The sequence below is a fragment of the Lycium ferocissimum genome, chromosome 3 (assembly GCF_029784015.1).
Source record: "Lycium ferocissimum isolate CSIRO_LF1 chromosome 3, AGI_CSIRO_Lferr_CH_V1, whole genome shotgun sequence".
Lineage (NCBI taxonomy): Eukaryota > Viridiplantae > Streptophyta > Magnoliopsida > Solanales > Solanaceae > Lycium > Lycium ferocissimum.
Window position 1 is genome coordinate 63071464 of NC_081344.1, and position 18162 is coordinate 63089625.

At 35.3% G+C, this 18162-nt stretch overlaps 1 protein-coding gene across 5 annotated transcripts; it reads left to right on the plus strand.

Annotated features, from left to right (window-relative positions):
- Positions 1–5447: 5447 nt before the first annotated feature.
- Positions 5448–15917, plus strand: LOC132050372 (uncharacterized). Of its 5 annotated transcripts, none has more exons than XM_059441603.1 (14): positions 5448–5563; positions 7311–7409; positions 8437–8564; positions 8645–8798; positions 8928–9037; positions 11137–11220; positions 11301–11349; positions 11461–11552; positions 11871–12009; positions 12232–12311; positions 12397–13829; positions 13990–14103; positions 14193–15048; positions 15470–15917. In XM_059441603.1, the coding sequence occupies exons 2-13, from the start codon at positions 7317–7319 to the stop codon at positions 14813–14815; spliced, it is 3099 nt and encodes a 1032-aa protein (XP_059297586.1). In that variant the 5' UTR covers positions 5448–5563; positions 7311–7316; the 3' UTR covers positions 14816–15048; positions 15470–15917. The 5 variants fall into 5 exon arrangements, with proteins under 5 accessions (XP_059297586.1, XP_059297587.1, XP_059297588.1 ...); XM_059441604.1 differs by having other exon boundaries at positions 11877–12009; XM_059441605.1 differs by lacking the exons at positions 5448–5563; positions 7311–7409; positions 8437–8564 and having other exon boundaries at positions 8665–8802.
- Positions 15918–18162: the final 2245 nt, after the last annotated feature.

Below are 18162 nucleotides of genomic sequence, written 5' to 3' on the forward strand. Positions count from 1 at the left end.
GGTGTTAAATAAATGTAAATTCATTATTCATTCTCAAACGAAGTTGTAATGTGATAAGCATCCAGGAACATATTATGATGAAAACCCCAATATTTGGCTTCAATTCTTTACTAAAAAAATACAAAGCGAGACAAAATTGAACCACGTGGAAGTTCTCTTTGATATTATCGAAGATTTGGAGAGTATCTACGGTGGTTTGTGGATAATTCTTCTTAAAATACTCTATAATTTTGCTTTATAGAAAAAGGTACTTTATAATTTCACACTTAATACTTAATGACACCTAATCAAACAAGACTTTTAACTTAATTGCATACATGCATTTACAAAAAGGTCTCGTTCAAATAACTTAGTTTATGTAGAAGAAGGCGAAGAGAAGATGTTGATAATTTAAAACCCCAAATGGATTATAAAAAAATCAAATCAATTTACAAAGTCCAAAATAACTCTTTAAGTATGGAGAAGAGAAATTACTTACTGTGTTTTGACTTATTGTGCTTTCTTCTTCACTCAAAATATAAACCTCGGTTGAAGGGTAAGGAAACTAACAAAAGTCGCAAGAAGAAAAGAAAGCGATGTTAAGAAAACCCTAGTCTCTTTTTTAGGCTTATGTATTACGTTTATGTATGGTACCTATTTTTCTTCTTTTATGTTTTCTTGATTAATTATTTTAGAATTTTAAACATTAATTAATTAATTATGGGCCTCACGGCTCGGCTCGACCACCGATTTGAAGGGTCAGTGTCGGGCTTTTGAGCCTCGGCTTCTAAAATGGTACGCAAAATACCTAGCCCAACCCCACTTAATTAAAGAGGCCGGGTTGGGCCACCGCGGCCAAGCCCAATTGTGACTAGCCTCTAATACTTGGGACTTAGTTGACCCTCCTTCTGATAAGACTCTTGTTGATTGCAAGTGGATCTACAAGCACGATCTGATGGCTCTGTTGAAAGATACAAGGCTCGATTGGTTGCTAGAGGATTCACTCAAGAGTATGGAATTGATTATGAGGAGAGTTTTGCTCCGGTAGCTCGTGTTACCTCTGTTCAGACCCTTCTTGCTATTGTAGCAACTAAACAGTGGGGACTTTCTCAAATGGATGTAAAAAATGCTTTTCTTAATGGAGATTTGGAAGAGGAGGTTTATATGAAACCACCGCCAGGATACAAATCTCCTCCCAATAAAGTATGTCGTCTTCGCCGTGCATTATATGGTTTGGACAAGATCCACGAGCCTGGTATGCCAAGTTTAGTTCTACATTGAGCAAAATTGGATTTTCTTCTAGCCTGCATGATACTACTCTTTTTGTACGCAAGACAACACAAGGTATTGTTCTTTTGCTTCTTTATGTGGATGATATGATTATCACTGGTGATGATATTGCTGGCATTTCAGAGGTTAAAGAATTTTTAAGTACCAATTTTGAGATGAAGGATTTAGGTTCTCTCAATTATTAGGCTTCGCAATTCTCACTAGTCACTTCTGATGATGGGATTTCTCTATCTCAAGTTAAGTATGCTTCTGATTTGTTATTAAAAGCGGGTATTAGTGATAATAAAACATAGAGCGCACCTTTTGAGCCCAATGTGTGGTTTTCTCCTACTGATGGTACTTTATTGTCTAATGCCACTCTTTATAGGACACTTGTTGGTAGTCTTATTTATCTGACTGTTACTCATCTAGATATTGCCTATGTTGTTCACATAGTTAGTCAATTCATGGCAGCACCTCGTTCTACTCATTATGCTGTTGTTATTTGGATTCTTCATTATGTCAAAGGCACTCTTTTCTATGGACTTCAATTTCAGCTAATTCTTCTCTTGAATTACAAGCATATGCTGATGCTAAATGGGGGCGTGATCCCAATGATAGACGTGTTACTACTGGTTATTGTATTTTTCTAGGAGATTCTCTTATATCATGGAGAAGTAAGAAACAAACTCTAGCATCCCGATCAAGCACTAAATCAAAATATCAAGCACTTGCTGACACTACTGCTGAGATATTATGGCTTCGTTGGTTATTGACCGACATGAATATTCCTCAACCTTCTGCCACTATTCTTTATTGTGATAATCGCAGTGCCATTCAGATTGCTCATAATGATGTATTTCATGAGCGTACAAAGCATATTGAGATTGATTGTCATCTTACTAGTCAACACATTGATCTTGGTGCCATTCGATTGGCTTCTATTGGATCTTCCGATCAACCAGTTGACATTTCACCATGCCTCATCTTTCTAGACGTTTCCAAGTTCTGGTGGCCAAACTCAATCTGGTTTCTTCTAAATCATCTTGAGTTTGAGGGGGATGTTAAAATATGATAAATATTGTAGAGATATTTAAATATGGTAGAATATAATTAGACCTTAATTGTAGAATATTCTAGAGGATCTACATTAATTGTAGGTATTTTATTTCCTTTTGCTTCTTACTTTCTTGTGTATAATAGGGATGTAATCTCTTGTATGTATGTAATGAATAGAAACATTCATTCTCCAAACTCTCTCTTGTTTCTCGTTCTCTGTTTCTAACATCAGCATTGTGTGTTTAATTGACACACTGGTAATATGTTGAGTGTCTAATAGATATGAGCCTTAATTGAGGTGTCAAAATAAATATTAGCGTCAACTTTAAGAGGCCACTTATGTTTTGTATTTGACCTTTTCTTTTTGTAGTTTCATCATTTTTGATAAATTTTCACTTTGATGCCTTGATATTATTTTGCTAAACTTGGTACTTGAAGGAAAGAAATGACTGATGGAGTTCTACGCACTTGTCCCCAAAAACCCGTGAGATCTCTTCTCTAAAAGAAAGAAGCCCTGGATCAAAATCAGTAATTAGACTAGCCCATAAATTAGACATTGACAAGGAGAAAACGTATCTAATCATAATTATTGATTTATTTCCTAAACAAAAATTTACACTATGTTGCCTAGAATGACATTGTCTTCATTCAATGCTCAACAACACTAAATCTTACTTTCTCTGAGCTGCTTGGTTAAGACATTAAAGGAGTGTCTGGTCCGGAGGAAAATATATTAAGAAAAATGATTTTTAGTTTTTCATGTTTGGTTGGTAAAAAAAATTTTGAAAAAATTTTCTCTAGAAAAACAAGTTCTTTAAAAATGACAAAAATAACATTCCTAGCTCTGGCGACAACGATGACAACTTGGACGACAAAGGAGAAAGGTTTCACAAGCTTCTTATGGACATTGGCTGGCAAACAATCCAGAGGTAGTTTAGCCCCCTCAACCAAACCCATTAGCCCCTTGCCCCCTTCAACATCTATGTATGTAGGATTATTAAAGTAACGCATGAATGGAGTTTCCTTACGGACTATTCCTGTGAATCTAGTAGTTTACGTTAATTGAGAATCTCATGTTACTTGAAGATCATCAAAAGTGAAGAAATTGATCATGCAACAAGTATGAAGTGTTAGCAAATTCTCATATGATAAGCCAGACGTGAAGGGATTCCGTAAAGTTCTACCAAACCAGTTGTGTGAGAAAAGAGTGTATGTAATATTTTATTTTTTGGTTTCCCACCGGTCTGCGATATTCGCATTGGAGTTTGACTACATCCGAATTTGCGTTGTGTAGGGCCTCATTAGGGGGGAAGCGCTCCCTATAAAAAAAAAATTCCTGGTTCGAGCCCTCTGATTAAGGAAGAAATATCTCCATCCACTGCACCACATTCTTTGATGGTTAATATAATATTGACTTGTGCCGTCCTAATTTAAACAGTTATGTAGACAACTTTAAGAGAAAAAGTTATTGAGTTTTCTCTAAAAATGTTTGTGCAAAGAACAAACTTGCTTGGATAGCCGTAATTTTTTAAAAATTTGTGAGTACTTTCTGAGTAATACAATTTTTTATTCAGAAATATATTTGATTCACTTAATTAGGTAACTATGATGGATTTGAAGAAACGAGAGAGAAAATCGAAAAGAGAATGAACAAAAAAACTCCTTGCATTCATTCTATTCTTTCTTTCATTAAAACAAAGACAACCAAGGCCGGCTCCAGGGCCAAGTGAGCCAAGCAGCCACTTTAGGCCTCGAAGAAGTTTAGGCCCCAAAATTACCTTACATCATTAATTGTTATTATAGATGAAATTGTTATTATTATTAGTGATTTTTAACGAAGAGTGATTTCTGGATGGTCGCACACATGATCTTTTTAGGCCACTTTTAAATTATGCCTGATTCATTTAGTGGGTTAAATTTGTCTAAAAGAAATACATCCAATTAATTTTCAATTTGTCCCTTTCTAGTAGAGTTGTTCAGTAAATGGTCCTCTTTCTATTTTTCTTGCAATTTAAGATCTGTTAAACTCCGATGTAAAGATCCTTTTTGAGCATATTAAAAATTTTATGAGAAAATGTTAGATTACGATTTAAAATTTTGTAAGTTATTACGAAACGTCAGACGATGGTCTAATGTTTTATTTGCAAAATTGAGCTATACGTGGACAAACATATGACTTGAATATAACATGTCCTGAAGGATATATTTGCATAACTTTAAGAATAGGAACAAAATTTAAATAGTGACCTAAATAAGAGAATTTTGTGTAAATTAACCACTACTTTTAAAGACTAAATTAGCACAATGGTTAACAAGTGATAGAATTTAAAAGTGATTTCAAAAAAGGTCATACAATGCCAATAATCCAATGCAAGCTTGTCCATAGTCTCTAAAAATTTATCTGAAATTCATCCATACTATTTTTTAACTTTGTGTTATCTACTTTTAATCCAAAATTTTCACTTTTTTAAATCTTTTTCTTCATAAATGTTTATCATTTTTTGTTATTTATGAGAATTTAATATGTCAACCGAAAATATAAACATGATTATTCAAAATTCAAAAATATAAAAAAAAATTAATTAATTACGTTGAATCTTAAAAGGCTATAAAAATAAGTTTAAGGCTTTCTATTGAAGTTTCGCTTTAGGCCACAAAAGTTATTGAGCCGCACGTAAAGACAACATCACTATTTATAGAACTAAAGGTAGTAAAATAAAACGAAATATGCTATTTTTCCTTATAGATGATAAACTAAAAAGAAATAAACATTTTGTAATTAATGTATATTCTAGATTTAGAAGGAAAATAAACATTCTAGAATATTCCTAAACTAAAAAAGAAACTAAATATTCTACTATTAATATAAATCATAAATTACAAAAAAGTAAATATTAACATAAAATAGCTTTTGACAAAAAAACTTTTAAGCATAAACCCTTTTAAAACGAGGAAAAACTTTTCGGGCAAAATTTCCATATAAAACGAACGTAAACGACGCACATGGAGAGCATCAGCAATTCGAGATCTAACAAATCCGAACCCGTAATTTAAGTTAGTACCCGACCCGACCCGACCCGACCCGACCCGACCCGACCCGTAAACAGCACTAGGGCCGCAGCATAAGAAAACATCCAATCAATCACGCAAAAGCCGACCTTTCTCGAACTTTCTCTCTCTTGACAGGCGTGTGTGGTTCTCTCTCTCTCTCTCTCTCTCTCTGCAATCCTTTGCGATTTTCCCCTTGTCGATCACTGTAAGTACAAATCTTAAAACCCTAAACTTCTCAGATCCTTATTTTCAATTGATTTATCTTAAGATTTAACACTGTTTATTCTTCTTCTCAATGAATTTTCAACTGTTTGGATGATCTCTCTCTTTTTTTTTTTTTAATTTTGCTTGATGAGGCTTTGATTTGAGTTTAATTGGTGAAGTTCTTTGTTTTGTCTTTTTCTTTATTTGACTTTTTTGGGGGGGGGGGGGGAGATTTTGGATAATTCTTATTTTTGACTAGTTCGTTGTGTATTGACTGTGCGTTGTTGCATTGGATTTTTTGAACTGTTTGGATGCGTTATTTATTTCAATTTTGCTCGATGAGGCTTTGATTTGAGTCTAATTGGTCAACTTTTCTTTTGTATTTTTTTTTAATTTAATTATTTAGGAGATTTCAGATAATTTTTTTTAATATGATTATTTAGTAGATTTGTGAAAATTCTTATTCTTGGACTAGTTCGGTGTCTATTGAGTGTGCGCTGTTATATTTGATTGATATATTTGATGAATCATAAAAAAGGATTGAGCATTGGATTGGTTCGGTAACCGATCTAGATTTGGTGTGAATTTGACGTTGATTTCTTAAATATTTTGAAATAAAATATGCATATTTGAAAAATGTTACTCAATCACAAATTTTTATAGTAAAAAAAAACAAAGGAATGTTTGAGAGGAGACACTTCATTGAGGAGGTGTGAGAGGTTGGATATGTGGCTATGAGGAGAGGTAGATGTAGGTTGAAGAAGTATTGGGGAGAGGTGATTAGACAGGACATTACATAGCTTCAACTTACTGAAGACATGACCTTAGACAGGACATTACACATCTTTAGCTTAATGAGGACATGACCTTAGACAGGACATGACACAGCTTCAGCCTACTGAGGACACGGCCTTAGATAGGAGGGTATGGATATCGCTGATTAGCGTAGAAGGTTAGTAGGTAGTTGAGCGTTGTCTCGTTTTTCGGCGGGATTAGGCTTGGTGGTAGTCTATGCATTGTGTCTGTCGTAGTACTGGCCTTGTTCATGTAGTTTCTTGCTTTTGATATCTGTTGTTTACTGTGTTTCGGTTACCACATTATTTCGCGTTTGTTACTGCTCTTTTTATCTGAGTGCTCTGTATTGCTTTTCTTGTTAGTTGCCATGTTTTCTTCACTGTCGTATTTCAATTCCCATAGCTACTTTGATTTGCGACACTTGAGCCGAGGGTCTTTCGGAAACAACCTCTTTACCTCCACGAGGTAGGGGTAAGGTCTGCATACAATCTATCCTCCCCAGACCCGTTTTGTGGGATTATACTGGTTATGTTGTTAAAAAACCGTAGAATGAAAAAGTACTAGTCTAATAAAAAAAAAATGTTACACCAAATAGTAATAGTGTGTCGAACAATTTGGGACGGTTAGCTTTAAATATATATGTCGTTATTTCTCAAGAAAAAAATCTCTATGTCATTGTTTGATTTTCATTTTGACCATTCTTTTGCTTTGAGATTCTGTTCATCCGTAATTGATGTAGGAGGTCTCCTGAAAAAATCCTCAATTGGAAGTTGCAAGTCTCTATACAGTATGAACTGTTGTGTGATGAAAAAAAGGTTGTTTTTTTCTTTTTTCTTTTTTTAGGCTTGGAAGTTAGTTATAAGTTTCTTGTAAACAAAAGTGTCGTACTAGTGAATTGATTGTGCAGCTGGAATATATTTCTGTTAATTATGGCATTTTTCATTCTGTTGAAGGCAACAATGAGTGACCACGGAGATAAGACATGTCCTCTTTGTGCTGAGGAGATGGATTTGACAGATCAGCAGTTGAAGCCTTGCAAGTGCGGATACGAGGTTTGCAGATGCTGTTTTTCCCTTATATTTTTTAGAAAGTTCTTATTGGATCTATCATTTTTTTGATAATGGTGGTGTTTGGGCGAACTTTCACGCAGCTCGACTATTCCACCTACTTCCCACCAACACAGATATCGGGTAACTTTGCCCACCCAGGCTTAGGCAGATGAGAAAGAAATCACCTGGCCTTTTTTCTTTGTTGGGTTGAACTTTGGTCTCCAAGGTTTTCACCCACTACTAAGCCACATCCTTTGGTGCTCCTTTGGAATGTGTTCTTTAGGGTACGTCATCGGAAGGAGATAACTCCTCAAGTGAATATAGCAATTGCTTTAAAGCTTTTGAGGGTTGGGTTTTTGATTTCTGGAATGTCTACTGCATGTCCAGTTCAAAACCATGTTGTTTCTGTTGAGCCTTCTCTTAAACCCAAAACCCAAACCTTAACTATTATATATAACGCAGTTGCATTGTTGTAAGCTTTGTTGGTATACTAGGATGCCTTCTCATGATGCACCCTTACAAATATGCATTAATCTGCTTTATTTAAAACTCCAAGTTTGATATCTCAAAATGTGTGGGTGGATTCGGGTGACTGAATTCACAAAAAATGGGGCAAAATGGAAGAAAAAAAATCTATATAGGCGATACCAATTAGTTGGCAATATATTTAGTCATTCTAGTATGTCTACTTCAGATCTTATGTTTTTTGCGAGTCTCTTTCCCATCAGAAATTTAGAAGTTAGTAGGAAATATAGAGAACTTCTTGTGAACTTGTCCCAATTTTTATTTTATTTATGTTATATTGGGATGAGATTCGTTGTATTATATTAGTGTAACATGAGATTAAATGGGCGACATGGTCAGTCATCCGTGAGGATTCATATGGCCTGATTTCAACTTGCTTCCGATAGTCAACCTCTAATGGTGAATTAAGGCGTAATTGTTGTATTTTCTTTCACGTGTGATCTTTAGGCTAATGGTGAATTTATCGGTAGATTTAGGTTTTAACATTTGATACATGTTTTTTCAGATATGTGTCTGGTGTTGGCATCACATCATGGATATGGCTGAGAAGGAGAATACGGAAGGGAGGTGTCCAGCATGTCGCACTCCTTATAACAAGGAAAAGATTGTTGGCATGGCAGCAAAATGTGATAAGTAATGCGATGAACATATTTTGCATTCTTAAGACAGACTCTATAAAGAGCATGACTCATAATCTTTGATGTTGAAAACAGGGTAGTGGCTGAGATGAACATTGATAAAAGGTTGTCCTCTCGCAAGGGAAAAAGTAAAACAGCAGATTCTAGGAAGCAACTTAGCAATGTGCGAGTCGTTCAAAGAAATCTTGTTTACATTATGGGGTTGCCTCTCAGTCTAGCTGATGAAGATGTATGTACGTTTGTAGTGAAATTTTCAACACCCCTCAAGAAGAAAAAAAGAAAATAGAACAGTTAACTAACTGCCGTTGAATCTGCCTGTTATTCCTCCTCACTTTTTTGTTTTATTGCTCAAAAGCAGCTTCTCCAGAGGAAAGAGTATTTTTCTCAGTACGGGAAGGTTCTGAAGGTGTCTATATCTCGTACAGCTGCTGGCGCTATTCAACAATTTGCAAATGATACTTGTAGTGTGTAAGTTTTGTTCCTGATATGAGTTACCTGGCTACTTGAAGATCGACTATTGTAATAGGTGTTATTGTCGAAATACTTTGTATGCCTCTCACAGTTGTCCAAGTTTATCTGATATTGCTTTCGCCTTTATGTCCTATAACACATTTCAATTTACAAGTTCCTATATATTGCTGCAAAAATAAGATGTAGTACAAGGCCTCCCAAAAATTAACCAAAGCATCTGTACCCTGTGTTTTTTAATCTTATCTCCTATGTTTTATTTTTTTCCTCCCCCTGTTGCTTTGGAGGGTCACTAAGGCCTCATTTGTTTACATTAAGATTAAGACGTCTAAATCTGAATATACATCTGAATACTAAGATGTGCATTAAGATCTAGATGTCTGAATCTGACTATACATCTGAATATTAAGATGTTGTCTCTAGATCTGAATACTGAACGATTAAGACTGTTTGTTTTCAATATCTGAATGTGCATATGGAATTAACCAATATATCAATGAAATATTATAAAAATCTTATTTCAGCAAAATAAATTTATTTTTTGATAGAAAAAAATATTTTGAATATTTATATTTGATAAATAATTTGAACTATCTAAAATGCAAATAAAAGTTACTCCATATATCAATATAATAAATTAGTGTAACAAGGTAACACTAAATTTTTTAAGAATTTGTGCTTATTATTAAAAAAAATTGGTAAATCTTTCTCTATCAATTGAAAGTGATAGAGAGCTATTATGGCTGAATCCCACAAGATGTTTTCTAGTAAGAAAATTTATTAAAATAAGATAAAAGGGGTAAACTTTTTGATACTTGACACAATTTCTGAACGTTCTCTGTTGTTTCTTTTGTTTCTTGAAGCTTGTATTATGTATTAAGTTCCAAATTTGATTAGAGGGTTATGTAGTATTCAAGTTTTTTTTTTAATTTGTTGTTATTGTCTTATAGAGTCACTGCGATCTTTCAAAGATTGAGAAGTGGAGGTAGGGATTTTATTGAGAAGATGGATTCACTCATGTTTAATTTTTCTGGTGCAGATTAGAGCATGAACTAGGTAGATATACATGAGATTTCAAACAAAGTTTTTAAGAACTCCAAAAAACTTCAAGAAAACGATTTTGCTATTACGGTTAATTAGTTAATTTTTGCGCTTTCAAGAGTTCTTGGTAAACATCAATGCACCCAAGATGTTACGAATATGAGAAATACTAGACTAATTTATGAAAACTCACTAGTTCAAGAGGTTAAAAATTGGTATCTGGTTGAGAAAGGATAGCTAGAGGCATGAGAAGAGAAGTCGTGGAAGATTTTATGAAATAAGAGTATTATTTAAATGAGTCTGAATGGTGTTAAGACTCTGTTATAGATCTGATTCATTCAGACCTATTAAGAGGCTTCATAAGGAAACAAAACAAATGAACTTAATGGGCTGAATCTGAATGACTAAGATTCAGACCTTAAAAACAAATGCACTTAATGGGCTGAATCTGAATGATTAAGATTCAGACCTCCATTAAGTGCAAACAAATGAGGCCTAAAGGATCATTGTGAACAATCATTTCGTTTGATGTCAGCCACTTGTTTGAGCCTCTTCCTTGTTTCTCAGTCTTCACTTGAAATATGCTCTTTGTAGAGAATCATTTTTCCTTAAAAAATAACCTCTACTTTGATATACACCTTGCATGTGGGGTCCTCCATCCCATCACTAAATGTTAACTACAATAAAAAATAAAGTTTGCTTCCTTGGTGAATTCCAACTTTTGCAGAGACAAATTTGACATGACACATTACCTGTGATGATTCTTTATAACTTTCTGGCTCTGAAAATTCTTATTGTTAAAAACTGCAAGCTGCAGGAATATGTGTTAAGGGTAGTGTGTCCACTGAACATCCAACCAAAATCTCACTTAGTTTTCTCTGTTAAATATTGACCATGTGACGCACCAACTCGTCCCCTTCTCTTTCTCCAATTATGAAGCCCCTGATTCCTTGTTGTGCTTTCATCATAAATTATGTTTGCTGGTTGAAATCCTCAATTCATATTTAGCCTTCAATCAAAAGAAAATCAGTTAACAAGTGTTGAAATGTTGTGTACAGATATATTACCTATTCAAAGGAGGAGGAAGCAATTCTGTGTATTCAATCTGTACATGGGTTTGTTTTGGATGGTAGACCTCTAAGGTTAGTGTGATGATTGGTTCACGTACACAACTAACTTTGTTCTGATTTTGCATTAACCATTTTAATTTCGTTGTTTGCAGAGCTTGCTTTGGAACCACAAAATACTGTCATGCTTGGTTGAGAAATGTGGTATGAGTTTGAATTTTAATTTGGAATAAACTATTGACTAGGAATTTGCATTTGATCCTTATATCCTTAAGTATCATAATGTAATCGAGGATTAGTTGTCTTTTGGTTCAGCCCTGTACCAACTATGATTGTTTATACCTGCACGAGATTGGGTCTCAAGAGGATAGCTTTACTAAAGACGAAATCATATCAGCTTACACAAGGTATTGGGATTATTCAGCTGATTATTCCTTTGGCGGATTTAACTGCAATTTATGAATAATGCAATAGCTGCCAAGTAGTACGTAACAAATGTCAAGGAACATCGAATTATTAAGTTCATTTTCCAGGGCTTTTGCAGGAGACATCCAACTTTAGTCTGTGCAACAAACTATTCCAAACATTTTGTGTTTCAGTAGGTCTCTAGTATACATACAGCTGTGCCGGTATCAGAAGTCCGGGCATTATTAGTCTGCATGTCTCTGTCCTATGCATGTAAATGTTCCCTGGATAGCTAATTAACTTGCATAATTATTTTGAAGGAGTAGAGTTCAACAAATTGCTGGTGCCATTAATAGTATGCAACAGCGATCAGGGAGTGTGTTACCACCGCCTGCAGAGGAGTACTGCAGTAACAGCTCTGCTTCTGTAGACAAGCCTATTAGTAAAAAGGCTGCAACTGTAAGATTGTCTCGTTCCATTTGCTTACCATTTTCCTATTCTCTTTGTTTGCTTTTTCCCTTTCCTTGGATCAAAGGAAAAGAGAGTATTGTATGTTGGGGTTGAAATGCGGGGAGGGGGGACTTTTGTGGTCTTAGATCCCAAACAGTTCCATCTTTTTGTGGTTATATTGGATAATTGTGGTTATACATTCATATAAGCTTACTGTCATCTGCCATACAGAATTCAGCACCCAGTGTTAGAGGCTCCCCACTAAATAGTAGCTCTGGTAGATCTGCTGCTCTTCCTGCTGGAGCTTCATGGTATGCACTAAGCAGCTACTCTTTTATTATCATTTGTATTATTGTATATGGTGCTATTTGTTAAAGTTTGATCTTTGTTGACTAGGGGAACACGTGCATCACATAATCAACATCGACCTGCCAGTGTACCATGTTCTAATGGACCTCTTAATAAGAAGCCCCAGACATGTAATCCAACGGTATTTTCTACAGCTGTTGAAGGCACAAGTGAGGCTTCATTACTGCCTTCCTATGCAGGAAAAGTAGTAGTTCATACTGAAGATAGTGGAACTACTCAAGAGAAAGGGAAAATAGAGACTTTAGAACCCGTTAAGCAGCATGCAGGAGCAGATCCTCGAACCTATACTTCTGAGAACCCCACTATTCCGGTACCTCCTTCTTCGTCATCTATGAACGGTCAGCTACATAGTACCCCGTCCATGTCTTTGAAGGACAAAGATAAACATATGATAGCAACCAGTAGTACAAATGCATTCGATATTTCTGTAGTGTCTAACGGACCTGGTTTTACCAAAGATTCCAGTGATGCCACAGATGTTAAGATCCAGAATGTATGTTCTGATATGTCGTCGTTGAGCATTGGTAGACAAAAAAAATCACAGCACATCTACATTGATCAATATAAGGAGTCAATGCCGTTTGAATTGACCGGGGTATCTGCGACTTCTGCAGATGAGATTTGTATCTCAAGAGAAAAGTCTGACGTGAGATTGGATACGCAGAGCGAAGTAATGCAAGTTTCTACTCCTGAAATGGAGGATGATTTGCTAACCTTTAATGAGCAGAGACATAGGGATCCTGAAGTAGTTATTGAGAAAGTCTATTTACCAAATCTTTCACTCTCTTTACACTCCCCAGCTCAGCCTAGTGGGTATTCTCCTCAGCTGACTAATGGTGTTGGACCTGTTAGTGCCAATATGCAGTTGGACAGGAGAACAGATTCAGTATCACAGCCTTTTCGTGTTGAATCATTGACTAATGGATACCTGGAGAATGTATCGAATTCTGTGGCTGATTTGCAAGCTATCAATAGAAGTTATTCTCCGTTGCCTGACGAGGGTAAGAGGATGCACGTGGAAAGGTTTCAAAGTGAAGCTCCTAGCGAGAACTGTAGTACTAATGTAGATACTGGAGAGAGCAGTATAATATCTAATATTTTGTCTCTGGATTTTGATCCTTGGAATGAGTCATTAACTTCTCCTCAGAACCTTGCCAAGTTGTTGGGAGAAACTGATGACCAACAAGGGTCTCTTAGAGTGTCAAGCTCAAGAAAATTAACCAGTAACCAATCGAGGTTCTCTTTTGCAAGAGAAGAACCAACCAATCCTGATTTTCAACCGTCTCTAAGTTACATTGAGCAAAGTTTTAATCATTATCCTCATGGTCATGATTTTCCTAATGGCAGAAATTATCAACTTGATAATATTGGTACTCGTAATGGATTCTCCTTAGCTAATAATGAGGAAACAGTTGGTTTTGGCAGCAGTTTTTCTCATCTCTCTTCCAATAAGCTATCAGGTCTGTTCATGGCTCATCTTTGTACTTCCTTCTTCCTTAACTGCATCTTATATTGTACATTGTTTCAAGTTTCATTTTTAAATGTACTCGTTAAAAAAGAAGAAAAAAATGAAAAGTTTGAGTGACTTGGTTAATTTTTTCCGCTGAATTTTCATGACAGTGTCCGGACCTCAGATGTCAGCACCTCCAGGGTTCTCAGCACTAAACAGAGCACCACCCCCGGGTTTTACTTCTCATTATGAAAGAATGGAACAAAATTTTGACTCTCTCCGTGGTCTGTTATTACAAAGTTTTTTTTTTCTACTGTGTTGACATAGTGTGTGGAGATTTTAATGGTTTATGTCAAATCATTATATTGTGCAGGAAGTCACTTGCATGATGCCTCCTCTTTGCATAATCAACATCAGGCTTTGCAAGTTGGAAATGTGAGTAATGGAGACATTGAGTTTATGGATCCTGCTATTCTGGCAGTTGGTAAAGGGAGGCTTCCTAATGGCCTTGATCTCTCAAGCTTGGGCATGTCTTCAAGTTTTCCTCCACAATTAAATACTTTCGAAAATGAGGGAAGGCTTCAGTTACTGATGCAAAGATCTCTAACTCCGCATCAGAACCAAAGTTTTGCTGATATGGGCAACAATTTTTCTCCATTCGGTGATGCTTATGGAATTTCTTCCAGGGTTATGGAGCAAAGTCTGGCCAACAATCAACCCACATATGATGGAATTTCTTCTAGGGCTCTGGAGCAAACACTGGCCAACCATCAGTCTCCATTTTCACAGCTCAATGTTCCCCAGAGTAGGAACTCTGTCATGTCAAATGGCCACTGGGACAGCTGGAATGGGGTTCAGAGTGGAAACAGTTTGGGTGTAGCGGAACTCCTCCGAACAGAAAATCTGGGTTTTAACAAGTTCTTTACCGGATATGAGGAGTCAAAGTTCTATATGCCCAATTCTGGCAATTTGTATAATAGAACATTCGGGATGTAATTGTGGATCAGAGGTTCTTTTGGGCTGAGTAGCTTTAAAGAATCAATGAATCAGAATGACCACGTGACTTAACTGATTTGCTCTTAAGATGTTCAAATGGCTAAGTAGACGTGAGGAAACACGACAGTCTTGCTCTCTGAAAGGCGATGTTGATTCACGCCGTCTGCATGAAGTTGGCTTTCAGATTGGTGTAGGAACAAACCCCCTAAAATAGGGTATCCAGAAACCAACAGGTTAGTACTTCCTAAGTCTACCAACTTTCCTTTGGTATACTTGTCACCAAAGTAAGTGTAAGGTTGCAAGAACAGTTTAGGTGACAAAAATCAGCCAGTGCTGCAGTATATTCAGTGGTCTTGAATCTTGATGAATACTTGTATCGTGCAATTTCCTTCCCAATGCTGTATTGAAGTAGCCAATATCAAACTAAGAAAGATTTTTAATGATCTGCTCTCCACTTAGAATATAGTTCCTGGAACCATGTTGTCTAAATATTTGATTTTATTTTTGAAAAATTAAATCACTCCTCCTGCTTCCTACTACTTGCATACGTGGCCCAGAATTATTTCTTTTTGACATTTTGACAAGTAATTCGTGTTTAATGTGTTTTCATAATCATTGATGCCTGCTTTTGGTTTATGAATATGATTTTGCCAGTTGAAAGCTGAGGTCGAGGCTCAACATGGTGGTTTAGATAGAGCATCATGATTGACTGAATCGGCAGGTGATTCTCCAGTCAGTGTTCTTGGATGTGGTTGGAGAATCAGGTCATATTCACACACTAGAAAAAAGATACTGAAGACAGCTCATTTTTGTCGAGAGGAATAATGCTGTAGCTTGTTTGCGGGTAAATTGGGAAGAGGTAGTAAGTTGAAATCTGTTTTTTGTTTTGCTCGTTCGCCTAATTATTTTGCGAACGAAGTTCATGTTCCAACTATGAGGTGGACAAGACTGCTAGTGCACTGACCAGATAAAGATAAATGTTTCATTCTTTGTTGAAGTGCTTATTCTCCCTATATCCTTTATGAAGGATGGCCTGAATTTTTGGTCTGTATCTAAATTGAAACTAAGGCATTTTATTACAACTTGTTTCCATTGATCGGTATTTTTGGTCTTTAATGTTTTCTGTGAGTTCCCCAAGTTGAAGGATGGCCGGGAATTTGATTTAGCGCCTTTTATTGTCGTCTATAGAGGTTCTAAAGGAGGAACATATGATCTATCCTGTGACAGCCCTGGTGAGCTTAAATGTATAAACAAGGTAAGTGAAAATTCATATACTCGATTTCAATTTGTTTGGGGCTGAGGCGCAGTAGTAATTATTGTTTCATGAGTGTATAAACAAGGTAAGTGAAAATTCATATACTCGATTTCAATTTGTCAAGGTAAGTGAAAATTCATGTACTCGATTTCAATTTGTTTGGGGCTGAGGCGTAGTAGTAATTATTGTTTCATGAGTGTGCTGAGTTATGTGTAGCCTGGTTATTGAAAAAACTGAAATAGGTGGCTAGGTCTTTATGAATCTGGACATAGATAACCCATGCCAAAAAAAAAAAAAAAAAAAAAAAAAAAGGCCCTTTCATGTTTCAGCCATGGATATGGCAACGACCAACGAGGCAGGAGTGACCGTAGGGAGTAGATATTTCATTTTGAATTTTATTTATTTATTTATTTGTATAAAGGAACATAATGAGGGCTATGCCAAAATACATATTTTCAGCTTTTCCTACCATTGGAGCTCTTCTTTGAACACTTCAAGACAAACTCAGATCAAGCCTTCAAAAAAATAAAGCTGCTTAGCTATTACTTACTTAAAAGGAGGAAAAAGGAAATGAAAGGAGCTCCATTAATTCGTTTGATTCCTGAATTATTCTCCAAACTTTACAACTTAAACCAAAAAAGTATGTTAGTGTTATGCGAAGCTAAACTTGAGAAAAGAATGTTAGTGTTATGCGAAGCTTAAGCTAAACTTGAGAAAAAATTTATGTAATTATCGTGTACATGCATTTCCTTCTTTCTCAAATGTCTTTTATATTGAGCGCGTGAATTGGAATAAGAAATAAATGAACGATTTTAAAGAGATTTTACGCTTCCGGTCTAATATGGTGCCAAGGCATTCCCGGTTTGGTGTCTGCACATAATGTTAATGTCACATAGAAAGATTATTATAGGAAAAAGGAAGCTACATATAAAAATGTAGTAATTTGTTACTCCCTCCAAATAAAAAAGAGGGTTCACTTAGCCATTTGCACCCCCAATTTCTAGACAAAAATAGATAATTTGACTAAAATGTCCATAATTAAATAGGTTGAGATTTGGTCACTTAATACTTATTAAGGGTAATATGGAAAAGTAAGGTTAATTGTTTCTTGATTTGGTAGGTGGACACTCTTTTTTAACCAAAAAATAAAGGCTAAGTGGACATTCTTTTTTATTCCGAGGGAGTATAAAACTTTTTGAAAAAAAAAATAATCATGCTAACTTAGTTGAACGCAATTAATTTCAAGTCCCTCCGTCTCTAATTAGTTGTTATGTTTTGCTTTTTGAGAGTTAATTTGATTAATCTTCGAAGTTAAATTGGATTAGATTAATTGAATATTTTACAATTAAAATTAAAAATTCAAATACTATGCAAAAAGTATTACAAATTGTAATTTTTCTCATAATAATTTGATGAAAAAACATATTCTTAAATATTGGTAGTTTGACGTCAGAACTAAAATATAATCACTAATTTAGGACGGAGGGAGTTACCATATTAAGAGTGTGTATATTTAATATTCCGGCCAAGTCCAAAAATTTGTTGTCTCAACGGGTTATTTTCTATGATATCTTCTGAAAAATTAAATGAAAAGGGGTCTGAATTAATTTAATTTTGTTCTTTTTGGTGCATTCTGTATCTGAGTTGATGTTGTTTGCGAATCCAAAGAATAACTTTTTTGTCAAACAATTTGGACCCAGTAAACACGTCACATCATTTAGATCTGTTCACATTGAATCATAATTAAAAAATTCGAATAGGTCACCGTGCGATGCCGCGTCGAAAATGGTCCCATATCCCATGGAATAGTCTAATATAGGGAAATTAAAAAATATATACTGCTCAAAACAATACTTTGCATTCACATAATTTTATTTTCAGTGTGTACTTGTATGGTTAAAAAAAAATTCCTATGTGTTTTATATACTTTATAAACGTATAATGACCTCTATTGTAAAACATATAAATGTTTTTCAGGGAATAATCATAAATTACTCATTATCCATGAACAGTGAGAATTTACAATGAGTTATATTGTACTCCCCTGTCCTAAAATAGTGTTGTTTTACCAAACAAGATTTAAAATAATTGT